Source organism: Castanea sativa, chromosome 12, assembly GCF_040712315.1.
Source record: "Castanea sativa cultivar Marrone di Chiusa Pesio chromosome 12, ASM4071231v1".
NCBI lineage: Eukaryota > Viridiplantae > Streptophyta > Magnoliopsida > Fagales > Fagaceae > Castanea > Castanea sativa.
Genome location: NC_134024.1, coordinates 1,101,976 through 1,119,710, shown reverse-complemented (window position 1 = coordinate 1,119,710; position 17,735 = coordinate 1,101,976). Strand labels below are relative to the sequence as shown.

The following is a 17,735-nucleotide window of genomic DNA, read 5'->3' as shown; positions in this document are numbered from 1 at the left end:
TATGTTTTTGTCCAAGAACTACAAAACCCTCGGGTTGCTCCATATAAATTTCTTCTTCTAAATCACCATTTAGAAAAGCAGTTTTAACATCCATTTGATGTACTACAAGTTTGTAAATAGAAGCAATGGCAAATAAAATTCTAATAGATGCAATTCTAATAATCGGAGAATAAGTATCAAAATAATCCACATTATGTTTTTGCTTATAGCCCTTGGCTACTAAGCGAGCTTTAAACTTATCAATTGTACCATCTGGTTTTAATTTCCTTTTAAACACCCATTTGCAACCAATAGGTTTAACCTTGGGTGGAAGCTCAACTAATTCCCAAGTATGATTAGACATAATAGATTCTAATTCATTATTAATTGCTTCCAACCAAAAAGGTGCATCTACAGATTTAATTGCATCATAGTAATTTACAGGTTCATCTTCAACAACATAGGCAAGGAAATCGTTACCATAATCCTTTTCCTTCCTAGCTCGCTTGCTCCTTCTTATTTCTTGCACATCATCAACAAAGTCATTAGAAATTTCAATAGAATCATACAATACTTTTTCCTTATTTTTCAAAGGAAACACATGCTCAAAGAATATGACATTTTCGGATTCAATAATAGTGTATGATTCTAATATATCACTTTTGATGACAAGAAATCTATAGCATGAACTATTGCAAGCATAACCAATAAACACACAATCACATATTCTAAAACCAAGTTTTCTCCTTTTAGGCTCGGGTAGCATGACCTTAGCCAAGCACCCCCACACTTTGAGGTATTCCAAGTTAGGCTTACACCCTTCCCAAAGTTCATAAGGAATTTTACCGGTTTTCTTATGGAGTACCTTATTTTGAATATGATAAGCCGAAAGAATGGCCTCCCCCCACATGTTGGAAGATAGCCTAGAACTAACAAGCATAGAATTTATCATCTCTTTAAGAGTTCTATTTTTCCTTTCGGCTATTCCATTAGATTCTGGTGAATAAAGTGGAGTTACCTTATGTATTATGTCATTTTGTTTGCAAAATTCCTTAAAAGGATTAGACTCATATTCACCACCTCTATCGATTCTAAGTCTTTTAATTCTTTCATTCTTTTGGTTCTCAACTTCACTTTTATACTTTATAAACATCTCCAAAGCTTCATTTTTGGTTCTTAGTAAATAAAGTTTAGTGAACTTAGAGTGGTCATCAACAAAGATCACATAAAATCTTTTACCACCTCTAGTCATTGTGTGTTTTAAATCACCCAAGTCACTATGTACCAATCCAAGAAGTTCGGTTTCTCTTGTTATGGATTTACAAGGTTTCTTAGTGATTTTAGTTTCGGCACAAATTTCACATTTGTCCATATTAGCTTCATTTAGTGAGTTAATAATTCTACATTCTTTCATTTTCTTTATATAGCCAAAATTAACATGTCCAAGTCTACCATGCCAAACATCAATGGAATCAACTAAGTAAGCACAAGAAGATGAACCACTTTCATTAATAACTTGATCAACATTAAGTACAAAAAGACCTTCATCATCATAGCCCTTACCAACAAAGACTTCATTCTTAGTTAAGGTAACTATGTCACCAGCAAATAAGACTTTAATATCGGCCTTACCAAGTAAATGTACCGAAATGAGATTCTGTCGAAAGTGAGGTACATGAAGGATATTATTGAGTGAAAGAGTTTTACCGGAAGTTAGCTTCAAGAGTACCTTCCCTTTACCACTCACCGGCACAGACCTGTTGTCCCCAACATAGACACATTCGGTTCCTTCCTCCATAGGAGTGTAGGAACTAAACTCCTCTTTGAATGCACCAATGTGTCTTGTACAAGCCGAGTCAACTACCCATCCCTTCACTTTTGTCACCAAGTGTGCCTCACACACCACGGCTGCAATGATCTCTTTGGTTTGCACCTTATTTGCCTTATTTGATGTAGAGCCTTTGTTGTTGTTCTTACTGTTGTTGAACTTCCCCCTCGCCTTACATGTTGCTGCATAATGACCTACCTTGCCACAAACAATTACCCTTTTTCTTTTGGATTTGAGGATTTGGGCCATTTTTATTATGAAATTTTCCTTTTCCTTTGAAATCATGTTTCTTATTATGTTGTGGAGGTCTAGAGGGTCCTCCCTCTACAATATTAGCCTTGGAAGTAAATTCCTTAGCTCTAGAAACCTTTTCCAACATCCTATTTGTTTTTTCAATTTGAATATCAACGATAGTTTGTTGAAGATTCAAATAGGTTCTATGGTGGCTATATCGGTATTTATACTCTTTCCAAGAGTCCGACAACTTAAACACAAGACCATGAACCACAAACCTCTCGGGTAAGACATCACCCTCTTTAGCTAAGTCGAATACTAATTTTTGAAAATCTTCAATTTGGCTAGAAACACTTTTTTCCTCAACCATTTGAAATGACATAAATTTAGCCGTAGCAAACTTTTTAGCACCCTCATCCTCAAACCTATAACGACCATTAAGTTCATCTCATAAATCTTTAGCACAAGTAAAATGACAATAATTATTAAACAACTTGTTAGATAAACCACACTTAATAGTATGAACACATAATTTATTTGTTTTTTCCCACTTTGCTATATTTTTAGGATCATCTTCGGGTTTAGGCTCATAAAGAACCCGATCAATTTTGGTAAATTCCAAAATGGGCAAAACCCTTTCTTTCCAATGCTTAAAATTATTTCCATCAAAAGCCTCAAGCTTTGTAATTTCTGAAATGACCTTAAGAGAATCAACAACTTGTTTCTTCATTTTTAAAACACACTAATCAACCTTTAAAATTATTGGAAAATATGGCTAAATAAACAAGTTTTGATTCAACAATACAAACCCTAAAAATTTAGCAATGACAAAAATAAATAGATAGAGTTAGAAAAATCTCACAAATTATAGAATCACGCAAAATGCGTTGTCTTTAAAGGTTGATTCGTGCTACCCGGAGTAGAACTCGATGTGAATGACTCTCTTGGCCGAATAACCCCCCAAGATTAGACTATAATAATTTCTTCAAGTTGATCACACACTCAATCAAGAAGAATTAGGAACAACCTTACTTGCCTTTCCTTTTCTTAAAAAATTGAAGTTGAAATTTCTGTGCTGAAATTTTTGTGCAGCAAAGAAAAAAAAAACAGAGCAAAACAGAGGGATACGGCTAGAGAAGAAGAGAGAAATTATATGTGTTGAATAGTATGATTTTTTAGGGTTTTAAGCTAATGATGTGAGGGTTGTTGGGCTGTGCACCAACGGTTACTGTGCATGCCAATGGACTGCACATTAAATGCCCCAACTAGCAGAATCAGATTGGGCTAAGGCAAAAGGAAAGAAAAGGAATAAGGCCCAAGAGAGATAGAGACAAGTCTAAGTTCAACCCAAGCCTAACTCTAACCCTTAGCCCATTTCTTTCAATCTACCACTCAAGGTACTATGGTTTATAAACCTATATGAGAGCTCATCTCTAATCAATGTGGGACACAAGTATAGTTTAAGAGTTTGAAACACACTTACTCCAACACCCCTATGGTCACGCCCAGGGAGTGAGTCACAATGGTCGCCCTTGCCTTTTGTTCATAAAAAAAAAAAAAAAAATGCTATCATGCATCACATGTATGCTCATTGTGTTTCAACTTTATATAATGCAAATGCAGATTGAGTGTGAGCTTGGGAAGTGCATTTTGCGCATTTTTCAGTGGCTGCATTTTTTTCTGTGGGTCCCGTGCACTATTCACGGGACTAACAAGTACGAATTTCAGCAAATTTTTCTTTAAAACTGAGTTATACGACATTATTCACACATCTAAAAATTATTTTACTATATTGTTTTTAGTTTTCAGTATTCAGTAATAAGCAATATCTAAATAGACCCTAACTGCTCATTAAAATATTTGGTGGTTTTATGCAGAAGAAGAGAAAACCACATTAGAATTTTGTACATTATATATATATATATATATATAGACACACATACACACACATCATTTTGTTATAGATATCTCTCTATAATATAGGCTGCACTAGTTTCTTTTATATAAGTTTAGCAATGAGCTAGCTAGCCAACATTCCTCCACACGGGTTCTATTTCAATAAGATCGTGGTTTGTATTGCTTTACAGTTAATTTCCACTAGTCTTTACTTAACCTATAGGCTATATCCATAATCTGTTTGCAAGGCTTCCTAGTCTTTTCCGACTTCATTTCTACGATGTTTCCTTGTGTCAGAGGCGAGGACATGCACCCATTTCAACTTTTTTTGCACATACGCTACTTTGACTAAAAACTACTTTTTGAAGTTAGAAGTGCATATATTTCAATAATTTTAAGTCCTTTTTCCACGGGGAAGGTACCTGGAAGATGGTAAGGCCACTTTCAAACTGATTATTTAGAACTAGCCTCTTGGCATCACCCGAGGTTTTTTATTTTTTAATAATATCATAATTTTTTATTCATTCGGGGTTATGTTACTATTAAGAGGCATAATATATATATATTAAGAAAGAGATGACAAAATGTGAATCCGAATCCGGTTTGTAGGAAAGTATAGGACAGAGTCTCAGAGACAATGGTCCTAAATAATGTGCACATGATCACCTTTAGCTCAAATTCAAAAGGTAACATGTTAATGTTAAATTTTTTTTTCAAAAGTTGTAACGAATGGTCATACTTGCTAGGTGATTTCTGCCTTGACTAACCAAAATAAAAAAAGTGAGACAGAGGGTACAGCATTCATGTGTCAAGTATTCATTTTTTTTCAACATCAATCAATCAGTTGCAAGTGGCCTCCCATCTTCTAGGTATCTTCCCGGTAAAATAAGACTTAGAATTATAGAAATATATGGGTTTTTATTTAATTTTCTAATTAACTTCCAAGTAATTCTCTTCTTATCCATCAAAAGAGAAAGAAAGGTAATTCCTATAGTCAAGCTCCGTATGTGTCAATAAAGATGAAGTGGGTGTCCGCGCCTTTGAGTCACCGAGGAAATATCGTAGCAATGAAGTAGGAATAGACAAGGAAGCCCTGCAAACAGATTGTAGGCAACAAGTAAAAACTGGTAGAAGTTGAATAGAAAATACAAACAAGGATCTTATTGGAACTGATGTTACTTGCAACACTGTTTTCATGTTGAGTAGGGAGTTTATGTCAGGGCAGATGCCATTTTGTAGTTTACTAGTGTTTCAAATGTTTTTGTTTCTATTGATTTGTTTCATATTAATAGATTCTGAATTATCCAAAAAGAACCGTTGATGCCTTCTTCTTTGTGTGTGGGGATGCAACAATCTTATTAGTAGAAGCACCCAGACTTTGACGGTTGATGGTTGTATTTGTCACTTGACACTATATAATTTCTTAATACGTTGGAAAAAATTATTGTATGAAATGATCTTATAAAATTTATGTCTCGATGACATGTAAGTTCTATATACGTGAGACTTACATGTTATTGAAACATCAGGCTCATAATAACGTCTCATACAATACTTTCTCATTTGATCGTTGCATTTGTCATTGTTTTCCACTTTAGCACATGGATAATCGAGTTTCCATTTTTTTCTTTTCTTTTGAGGGTAGGGACTGGGAGGGTGGAAGGGTCGGTGGTGGCAGCAAATAAAGGCATGTCTTTTTTACTTGCCTTCTAAAGGAATCATAAAGTAAGTAAAGAATGACGAAAATAAGAAAGCTTTATCTAGTCTTTTGAAAGATTTAATATATTATTTTCTATAAACAAATACCATAAACTATTATTTTCTAGGAAATTACTAAATTAGAATTGAAATATAGTTTTTTATGTGCCACATCAAACCTTGTTCTCAAGAGTCACCGTTAGGACAAAAATGAATACCATCAACCATTATCTTTCAAGCAATTGCTCAATTAGGCTATGAAAATAGCTTTTGACATGCCACATTGCCACATCAAACCTTGTTCACATGAAAGACACTAGCAAAACGAGGCCATGAGTGCTAGGCAATTATTATAAGAGCCATATATGAGTTAAAGTTTTCAAGGAATTTTTTTTAAAAAATTATTACCTTTAAAAAAATATGTAGTCACATCCTATATGAGAAAGATTAACTACACGAGCCTATTGAGCATGTGAGTGCGGATTGATGTTGCACCTTGAGTCTTTCCAATGAATAAAGAAAGATCATATTCCTCAATATTCACATGCTCATCTTCCAGAATCCTCAATAATAATACTAATCTTGATTAAATTTTTTTTTTCCATGTGTTCAAAATGACTAGTGTTAGCATGTTACAACTTACAATCACATCATTTTGAGTTTAATTGGTACTTTACTTATTTATCAACGTTGAGCATGGGAAGAAAGTTCAAATAAAATACTACATAATGTTCTTAGTCCAAATTAAGTATTTAAAGATTAAGGGATATATGATAATTGACTAAACTTTATGTATGTAAATGGTTTTAGTAATAAAAAAAAATGTAAATGGTATTATTTATTTATTTATTTGAGAATCATGTAAATGGTAATTTAATGGAATGGAACACTGGTTTGTTGACTTTTTTTTTTTTTTTGGCTACAACTGGTTTGTTGACTTTTTTTTTTTTTTTTGGCTACAACTGGTTTGTTGACTTGACTTCAAAAAGAAAAGGAAACTTGTAATAAAACGCATTAGCATTAGGATACTTTTTAGAAATTTCGAAGTTATGTGCATTTATTGTTTCCACATAACTAGCTTTTCATACCATCATGGCTACAAATTTGAGGAAAGAAATACTTATTTATACTCCAATTTGCTCCTTTATAACTCCTTTTTACTATTGATTTTTTTTTTTTATAGCTTTCTTAGATAACCGTAAAATTTTAAAAATCTTAGCAATCTATTTTAAATGAATAGAGTGAATTTTAATACATTATTGTAATTATTTAACATACTATCAAATTCTAATATTGTGATGGTAAATGCTTATTTAAAAGAGCAACAAACTCACCGACACAACAATAATTCACAATAGTTTCACACTTTCCCTTACTGATAACAAAATTCAATCGGTATATTTTAGAATAATTGTTACTGAGATTTTAAGATATGTTTGCAAGGCCTTCCAACTTCATTGCTACAATAATTCTTCGTTGTTAAAAAAGAAGACACCCACTTCAACTTTACACGTACGCTGCTTTAACTCAGAAGGAAATTGCATAAAACTCAAGTAGTCAAGGCCTTTCTTTTTTTAATGAGAAGATGGGAAGGGAGAGGGGCACTTTAGCTTGAGTGCTTGACTTGCATTTTTCTAAGTTCACTTGTAGCCTTACTTAAAATTACTCTATTCTACCATTAAAATCTTCTAGATTTCTTAGAAAATTTTTAAATCTTATGATGTTATATATTTTTATTTTTTTAAAAAATGAGTAAATTTAATTTTAACATTATAAATAATTTAACACATTATTACATTCTAAAATTGTGATGGTCAAAGTTATGAACAGAGCAAAAAATTACAAGAATAATATTTCTAAATTTTTTTTCTTCTAATTAATAAACTTATATAGTAGTAAAATTTATAATGGTGTGACAAAATTCAGTTGGCAAGGGCTTCCTCGCGATTTCCCACTGCATTGCTAGGATGGTTCCTTGGTGGCAGAGGCGAGGACAGGGATTCCAACTTTACACATACGCTGCTTTGACGAAAGAACAGACCACTTTAGCTTTTCAGTCGTCTCTGCAATTTCATAAAAAATTCTGTGAACTCACTTTTCAAGCACGTATATCCATCTCCTTTGTTCTTTTCCACTTCTTGAAATTAAAATCCAACTCAATCTTCTTCCTTCATTTACATTTTCTTTTGTGTGTTAAATTCTTCAAAGAACTAGTTTAATATATTTATAATACATAACTCTAGCATATTTCCGATGGCTTTTCTGACCACAGAAAACGCCTCCTCCTCCTCATCTATTCCTCCTTCTTCTACCCTTGGATGCAAATACGAATGCGACGTGTTTCTCAGTTTCAGAGGCCCCGACACCCGCAACACTTTCACAGACCATCTATACGATGGGTTGAAGCGAGTTGGCATATCCACATTTAGGGACGATGAGAGGCTCGAGCAAGGAACAGAGATTAACTCAGGGCTCCTGAGAGCAATAGATGAATCGAAAATCGCTGTTGTCGTTCTATCCAAACAATACGCTTCGTCGAGTTGGTGTTTGATGGAACTAGCAAAGATTGTGGAGTGCATGGACAAGAAGAAGCTGACAGTCCTTCCTGTGTTCCACTATGTGGATCCTAGTGATGTCAGGTATCAGAGAGGGTCTTTCAAGGAAGATTTTGCAAAACATGAATATCGATTCAAAGATAAGATTGATGTTGTGGAGACTTGGAGAGCAGCCTTGACCAAAGTTGCCAATCTCTATGGATATCATATAAAGGATAAGTAAGAATTTCTTTTCTTTTCTTTTCTTTTCGAATGATGGTTTTTTTTTTTATATTTTTATTTTTTAATTCCTGGATTTTCTAATCGTTACTTTCTTTACTTTGCCACATGACATCTTTCTTTTACTTAGCCTCCTGTATATGACAAATCTAGGAAATTATAAGCTCGAATTGGGCTTTGGTTGAACAACATCGCATGCATATATTGTTTGTAACACGTACATACTATACACTTGTAGAGTTCCTTTTTTATTTTTTTTTTACTGAACGAAGCTCAGATTGTATGTTTGCTGAATATCTTGTCTCTAAATTAATGTATCTAGCTCTGCCTCATCGAAATTGTTGTTCTGCTATATTCTTTGCAGTTCTGAATCAGAAGTTATCAAAGAAATCATTCAAAGAATAAATAGTGAGTTGGATCCTGAAGTCCCACTTGTTTCTGAGCACCTCGTTGGAATGGACTCCCGTGTGAAGGAATTGTTGGATTTATGCTTGGCTGAAAGGTTGGATTGTGTCCGCTTAGTTGGGATTTGTGGAATGGGCGGAATCGGTAAAACAACTCTTGCCCGAGAAATTTATAATAGAATTTTTCGTAACTTTGAAGCTAGCAGTTTTATTGCTGATGTTAGAGAAGAGTTTGAAAGTCGACGTCTAGTTTCTTTACAGAAAAATATTCTTTCTAAGATCCTCATGGGAGCAGAAAAAAGTATTTCAGATGTCGAAGAGGGAAAGAAAATTCTAAGGAAGAGTCTCTGCAATAAGAAGGTTCTTATTGTTCTTGATGATGTGAATGATGATGAACAACTAAAAGCATTAGCTAGGAAGGATTGGTTTGGTCTAGGGAGTATAATCATTGTAACAAGTAGAGATAGTCATTTGTTGAACACTTATTGGGATGGGGTGATTGATATATATAGAGCTAAGGGGTTGAATGATGATGAAGCTTTGGAGCTTTTTAGTTTGAAGGCTTTTAAGAAACCTCATCCTGAAAAAAACTATGTGGATTTGTCTATAAATTTTGTGAGTTACGCTAACGGCCTTCCTTTAGCTCTTAGAGTTTTAGGTTCTTCATTGTTTGATAAAACACTTGATGCATGGAGAAGTGCTCGAGATAAATTAGGAGCAAAACCTAATAGAGCCATTATGGATGTACTTGAAATGAGTGTTGTTGGGCTTGATGATACACAAAGAGATTTGTTTTTAGATATTGCATGTTTCTTTAATGGAATGGACAACTATTGCATAAGAGATACTCTAGAAAGTTTAGGTCACTATTCCTACGATATTGATGTTCTTCAGGACAAATCTCTAATAACCATTGCTTCAGATGGAGCTCTTGGGATGCATGATTTGCTTAAAGAAATGGGTCAAGACATTGTTCGTCGTAAATCCCCTAAAGAGCCTAGTAAGCGTAGTAGGTTATGGAGTTATGAGGATGTCCTGCATGTATTGACAAGTAATGCTGTAAGTTGACAAATTTAAACTTGAATTTAGATAAGTATATATCTTCTTTCAAATTCTTCTAAAATTTTTCTAATTTCATTGTTTTTGGTTACTAGGGAACAGAGGTAGTTAAAGGCATAATGCTAAACATGCCTATTGAAGCAAAGGAACGCTTGAGCGCTAAAGCCTTCTCAAAGATGAAAATTTTGAGATTTCTTAAAATTGGTTATGTGTATCCTCCACGTGACTGCATTAGAGGTCCTATCTAACTTCCACAAGGTCTCAGTTATCTTTCTAATGAGTTACGTGTAATAGATTGGCATGGATATCCTTTAAAATCCATGCCAACTAGTTTCCAACTAAACAAACTTGTTGAACTAAGAATGCATTACAATGACATCAAACAACTGTGGAAAGGAATTATGGTAAAATTTTCACTTATGCAAATGTGTTTTTCCTTCATTTTCATTAAGGCTTGAGTTTGTCTAATTATTTCTTGGTTTATAATAGATGCTAAATGAGTTAAAACTCATTGACCTCAGTGACTCTCAAAACTTGATTGAGATCCCGAACCTTAGTGAAGCCCTAAATCTTAAGCAGTTGATTCTCCAACGTTGTACAAGACTGTATAACATACATGCATCTCTTGGAGATCTCAAAAGGCTTATTCGATTAGATTTGAATGGTTGTAAATGTCTCAAATGCCTTCCTCACAAGATCAACTTGGAAGCTCTTGAATTTTTCAATCTTAGTGGTTGTTCAAAACTGGAGGAATTTCCATATATTGTGGAAAATATGCCACGTCTATGGAAACTTTGTTTGAGTGAGACTGCTATAAAAGATCTATCATTATTAGTGATACACTCAACTGGCCTTATAGAATTGGATTTAAGAGATTGCAAAAACCTTTCAAGTCTCCCTATTGCAATTTGTAGTTTGATGTCTCTTAAAACTCTTAATTTATCTGGCTGCTCAAAACTTGATGAATTGCCAGAAAATTTGGGAAAAATTGAAGGTTTGGAGGTGTTAGACTTGAGTTGGACTGCTATAACGAGCCTACCTTCATCCGTTGTCCACTTTAAAAATCTCAAAGTACTATCTCTTTATGGATGCGTGGGCATGCTAGAGCGTTCTTCAATGGGCTTATGCTCTTTGACCAAACTTGACCTCAGCGACTCTCAAAACTTGATTGAGATCCCGAATCTTAGTAGAGTCCCAAATCTTAAGCAATTGATCCTCCAACGTTGTACAAGACTATATAAGATACATACATCTCTTGGAGATCTCAAAAGGCTTACTCATTTGGATTTGAATGGTTGTAAATGTCTCAAAAGCCTTCCTCACAAGATCAGCTTGGAAGCTCTTGAATTTTTCAATCTTAGTGGTTGTTCAAAACTGGAGGAATTTCCATATATTGTGGAAAATATGCCACGTCTATGGAAACTTTGTTTGAGTGAGACTGTTATAAAAGATCTATCATTATTAGTGATACACTCCACTGGCCTTATAGAATTGGAACTAAGAGATTGCAAAAACCTTTCAAGTCTCCCTATTGCAATTTGTAGTTTGATGTCTCTAAAAACTCTCAATTTATCTGGCTGCTCAAAACTTGATAAATTGCCAGAAAATTTGGAAAAAATCGAAGGTTTGGAGAAGTTAGACTTGAGTGAGACTGCAATAACGGGCCTACCTTCATCCATTGTTCATGTAAAAAATCTCAAAGTACTATCTCCCTCCGGATGCGTGGGGCTATCATTTAAATGTAGTAGGTTATGGAGTTATAAGGATGTCCTACATGTATTGACAAGTAATGCTGTAAGTTGACAAATTTAAACTTGAATTTAGAAAAGTATATATGTTCTTTCAAATTCTTCTAATAATTTTTCTAATTTCATTGTTTTTGGTTACTAGGGAACAGAGGTAGTTGAAGTCCCCCATTTGGATTCGGATTGGGTGGATTTAGCGGCGATGGATCCCTTCCACCCAGTGGACCAGAAAGATAAAGGCTCCCAGTCACCGCCTTCACAATCGCCGTATGATCAGTTATCTTGGGCAAGAAAGGAAGCGAGATGGAAAGAGCCGCATGATCGGTCATATTTGGTGAGAAAGGAAGCGAGATGGATAGGGCGGTTGAATTTGAATTTGAATTTGAAACCTTCGCAGTTGTTGATTATAGATTGGGGATTAAAGACGTCACCTTCGCAGTTGTTGATTATAGATTTGGAATTGATGATGTCAAGGAAGTTGGAGTCTTTGCCGATGATGATGGATTGGGGAATAAAGTTACCATCTCAGATGAGAGTGATGATGTTACCATCTCAGATGAGAGCGATGATGAATTTGGATTCTCAGATGAGGGCGATAGGAGAAACAGAGGAAGCAGAGTCACCACAATCATCAACAAAATTGAAAAGGTTGGAATCTTCGTCACCATGTTCATCAACAAAATGGAAAAGGTTATACTTGAAGATCGTGGAGTCGGAAATAAAGGAAGCTGAGTCACTGCCATCAGAGCTACTTGCAGAGCCATCAGAAAGGAATAAACTGTACTTTTTTTTCTGGCATGCATATAGCCCAGTTATGTATTCCTTATATGAGGTTGATGTACCAATACCTCTTCCTCCTCCACCATCGAAAGCAGTCCAAGATGATAGAATAAGTAATCCAAAGTCACTTTCCCCTATCCTTAAACTTGAAACCGGCAAATACCCTGATGGTATGTGTTGTGTTCAATTGGGCTCCATATTGTATTTTTTGGGTGGTGAAATGAATATTGACAACCCATACATTGATGAAGAGGTGAAGAAGAAGCTCAAGAATGTAGAGCCGGATGTTTTACCGAAAGTCGTCTATATATTTGACCTAGCCATTGACCGTGAAGTGAAAGATAACGACGACTTGCTTACTAGTACACCAATGAACTATGGAAAGGCCAGCCCCCTGGCCTTTGTGGCCGATGAGAAGATTTACGTGATTGGAAGCACCATCCAGGACTTAGAAGTCAATAGAATTCCTTATTTTACCTATCAAAAAAAAGAAGTCAATGAAATTCCTTACTTTGAGATGTATGATCCTAAACTTGATGAATGGTCTGTTCTGATAATCCCCCGGAAATAAACGTGAATACTATATGGGTGGAACATGCTGTTGTGGGAAGAAAAGCTCTCCTTGTAGGATGGCGGCAGAAAAAAAAGCACCTATATTGTTTTGATCTTGACGCACGTGAATGGGCAAGCATTAGCATCCCCAACTATGCTGGTAATTTCTCGGGCAACACTGAGTTTGTAGGGAATACCTTTTATGGATGTTACTACGACACAGTAGCTGCTATAGCCCCATTAGTTGGGGAAGAGAAAGATGAATTGAAAGAAGAAGAAGAAGAAGAAGAGCAAGAGGAAGCAGAAGAAAAGGATTTTCAACAAATGTTTAAGCATCACCGCCTTCTTCAAGTCTCAGAGGATTTAGGCATGGATGCGATCTTTAATGTCCCTCGGCATGTGCAATACTCATCAAGCCTGCTTCACTTGGGAAAGATGTACTTTTGTTATGTAAGGACTGGCATGCCTCCGCATCCAAATCCGATCCTTGCCAATGATCTCGTTATAGGAGATGACAAAAAACGTTTTATTAGCATTGTAATTTTTCAGGCCATTGGGAAGACGTGTGACTCCAGATTTTTGGCAAAGTTCCTTCATTCGGAGCATTATGTAGTTGATAGCCCCTTCCCAAATGATGGTTTCATCAGAGGCTGCTACGTTTTTGGCTCAGTATAGTTTTTATGGCCTTTTCTTCTTCGCTTAATTACTTTTATTTTTTTTCGTGTCTACATACCGTATGAATACTTCAGTTGTTTCTTGGGACTTAATTGTGCTTGACTTGTCCTTCTCAACCCACAAAACCAAACCCAGGATGATGGTGATCAATTCAAATCCCAACATCCCTTTTCTTCATAGAACTTTGAAAGCACATTACTTGTGCAAACAGGGATCCACAGAGTCAAGCAAACTGATCAGCATGTAAGGTGGAGTTGTCAGCAATGTTGAGGAGAAGATTTCCAAGCGAGTTTCCAATTCCAAGGTCAGCCTCAATCCTGTCATTTCCCTCTCTTTGTAACAATTTTTTTTTTTCTAAAAAAAAAATTTCAGTTGTTGGGTTGAATTTTTTTACTTAGTTTTGGATGTTGTATATTGCAAATAGTTTCTGGAGTAATTGTTGATTAGTGTACTGTATAGGAGGAGGTGCGAAGTCAACGATTATTGAAAAAAATGTGTTTGTATGTCAGATAGAGGTTTTTTTTTTTTTTTTTTTTTTTTTTTTTTTGTCTAGGAATTCAAATTTTTTATTTTTGAAGTAGAGTTGTTAATTCTTTTTTCCTCTGGCTTTATTTTCAGATATATATTTTCTGAGTTTATTGTTTACACACATTTTTCATCAGTGAAAATCAAACCACGTTTATTTAATAGACAGTGTCTAGGAATTGAAAAATGTGTGTCTGAGAAAGAGAGGTTTGGTTCTGAGATTTTGAAATATATGGGGGTTTTTTTGTCCTGTCAGAGGCTTCATTTTGCAGATCGAAAAGATTTGACTCTTCTGTTACATTGGTGTTAATTTGGCTCCTCCAGTTAGATTGTGATTTCTAGATTCCCAATGGAGAATAATTTTCATTTGGGGAAGAGGATTGGGAGTGCAGAGATAAGTTATAGATTAGGATTTAGAAATTGAGAAACTTGAAAAACGAAATCCCTCCAAATTGTGAAATTTTAGAGTTCAGACCTGAAGGAAATCTTCTTAAGATAATTAGTGTGGTGAAGTGTGCCGCCAGAGCTGTTAGCATTTCCTTGCTGCCTTGCTGAGTGAAAATACCAAAGCTTTAAGCTAGCCTTGGAAGATCTAGGCAATGCCATAGCAAAATAAAAAATAAAAAATCAGGGTTCTAACATCACTTTTAATGGGTGGAGGAGCAAACTCGAACAGCAATCAAGAGGCACAAAGCCCAGTAATTCCTTATCAAGCTGTAAGATCAGTGTACACATCTGTTAGATACCTATAGTAGGTAGCATACATGAGCATAGTAAGGTAGTATTACTCATAATGACAGGTGGCAGTTTAGTTAGTCCTTCATAACTAACTAACTGATTAGTGGTTAGAGTTAGTTGGGGTTTTGTAACTTGCATATATTTCGAAGAGTACAGATTGTATTGGGCATTGATAATTGAATTGTTGATTTGGATATTCTCCTCTTCCCTGTAATTCTGCTATGGAGGATTAGGTTCCCTCGAAGCAACCTACCAGAATTTCCTAACCCATTCCAGTCCTTAACATTGGTACCAGAGCATTACGATTCCAATTCACCACCATGACTGAAACTCGATCAAATTCCCAAAACTCAGAAAAAATTGCAGCTTTATCCAAGATTACAGATTGCCATGAACATACTCTGTAGGAAATGCAGAAGCAATTGCAAATTAACAACTCGTTCATGCAAAGGATGGTTGAAGCTGAGGAAAAACAACAAGTATTGCCGTTGCATGGATCAAGAGCTCTCCTCACTAACAATGCCAACAACTTGGAGCCTTCAGCCATGAATTGCATCAAGAATCTGAAATTGGAATTCCCTAATTTTCAAGGGGAAGATCCAACTAGTTGGGTTTATAGAACAAATCAATTCTTTTCTTATCACAATACTTTTGGCCTTGTATCATCTTGATGAAGAAGCTCTGATTTGGTTCCACGATGCTGAGCAAGCTGGTGGTTTTGCTAGCTGGGATGTCTTTGTCAAAGCTCTTTAGACTTGTTTTGGTGCCACGATCTATGATGATCCCATGGAGGCACTCACTCGACTCAAACATACCACAACTGTGATTTCTTACAAAGTTAATTTTGAGATTCTTTCTAATAGGATTAGGGGCTTGTCTGAGTCTCATAATTTGAGTTGTTTTTTGAGTGGGTTAAAAGATGAGATTAGGCTACCAGTAAGGATGCTAATGCCTAAATCTCTTAATGAAGTCTTTGGTTTAGCTAATTTCAAGATGAATACCTAGTGAGTAGTAGGAAATCTTTCAGTAATATGATAGATAATGGTAAACCTTCTATCTTGGGTTTTCCTAAGCTGGAGGGTAAGACTGATACTAAGGTAAGGCTGCCATTACAAAGGTTAACTAGTGCTCAAATGGGGGAGAGAAGGAAAATTGGGTTTATAGGAGGACGTTCGAGGACATGGAAAGTTCGGATGACCAGCTTTTGGACTCTTTTAGTGGCACTCTATTTGACTGGTCTAGGGCTTGGGGGCTCACCTCTAGTGATTTTCTCCCTATATTCCTTAGCTCTCCTGTGTACTTAGTTTCTTTTTCTTTTTTTATCTTTTTACTCTCCCTCTTCCCTTTGTACTTGTCTCTCTGCCTTATGTTTTTCTGCATAAGGTAGTGTTCTTGAATATATATCTTTATTACCTATCAAAAAAAAGTAAGGGAGCAAAGTTGTTTTTGCTTAAGGGATGGGATGTGGGAATTGAGCATAAATCAAGAGTGCAGCTAGTTGAGTTAGAAGATGATGGGTTGGTGATGGGACATCAGGATAATGTGCATGAAGATGTGGTTCCACCTGCTAAAATTCCATTGTATGCATTGGTGGGTAGCCCTTCATCTCAGACAATGAGGGTTTAGGGCAGGATTATGAATCATGAAGTAGTGTCTCTCATTGATTCTGGGAGCACTCACAATTTCTTAGATGTTGCTGAGTTGCCTACCTTACATTTACAATTAGACACTTCACAAATCTTGGAAGTTAAAGTAGCTGATGGTAGTGTTATTAAAACTTTAGGGGTGTGTCATGGAGTCAGTATTTCAATTCAAGGGTATAAATTTGTGGTGGATTTCTATGTACTGCATTTTGGGGGTTGTGCAGTGGTTCTTGGCACCCAGTGGTTATGTACCTTGGGAGAAATCATTTGGGACTTCAAGTTATTAAACATGGAGTTTTCTTACTTGGATAAAAGGGCGTTTTTGCAAGGTCTGCACCCATCAAGGTCTACTCTCCTAGATGCTGACAAATTCTTTAGTAGCTCTGCCAAGAAAGGTCTGGTTCTTCAGATTGAAGCTATCAACAACCTTGGTCTTGAGCAATCACCATTACCTACTGCACTGTCAAAGTTATTGGACCAGTTTTCTTAGGTGTTTGAGGTTCCATCCGGACTGCCTCCATTCTAAGGACGTGAACATCAAATCACACTTAAAGAAGGCACCTCTCCAATCTGTGAGGGACTCTATAGGTACCCCTATTTCCAAAATACTAAAATTGAAAAAATTGTGCAAGAGTTGTTGAGGTTGGTTCAATCCAGCCTAGTCAGAGTCCTTTTTCCTCACTTGTTTTACTTGTTAGAAAAGTTGATAGGAGTTGGAGAATGTGCATAGATTATGGGGCTTTGAATAAGGCCACTATTAATGACAAAATTCCCATTCCTTTGGTTGATGAGTTACTAAATGAACTTGCCTGTGCTACTATCTTTTCTAAATTGGATTTAAGGTCAGGGTATCACCAGATTTGTATGAAACCTAAGGATATTCCTAAAACAGCATTTCGTACTCATGATGGCCATTATGAGTTTCTTGTGATACCTTTTGGTCTGGCCAATGCACCATATACATTTCAAGCTCTTATGAATGCTACTTTCAAACCTTATCTCAGAAAGTCTGTTTTAGTCTTCTTTGATGATATTTTGGTCTTTAGTTCTTGTTTAACTGACCATTTGTCACATTTGAAGACTGTTTTGAAAATTCTGCTTTCCCATCAGTTGTATGCCAAAATGTCCCAGTGTGTGTTTGGATGTGCTGAGGTGGAATATCTTGGTCATATTATCTCTTGGATGGGGTTAAAGCTGACCCTAAA

At 35.7% G+C, this 17,735-nt stretch overlaps 1 protein-coding gene across 1 annotated transcript; it reads left to right on the top strand.

The window, feature by feature from the left end:
* The first annotated feature begins 7,692 nt into the window (after positions 1-7,692).
* Positions 7,693-12,859, top strand: LOC142619433 (TMV resistance protein N-like). The gene is made up of 6 exons (XM_075792532.1): positions 7,693-8,409; positions 8,774-9,872; positions 9,968-10,117; positions 10,362-11,666; positions 11,763-12,759; positions 12,843-12,859. Exons 1-6 carry the CDS (start codon positions 7,889-7,891, stop codon positions 12,857-12,859), a joined length of 4,089 nt encoding a protein of 1,362 aa, XP_075648647.1. The 5' UTR covers positions 7,693-7,888.
* The last annotated feature ends 4,876 nt before the right edge of the window (positions 12,860-17,735 follow it).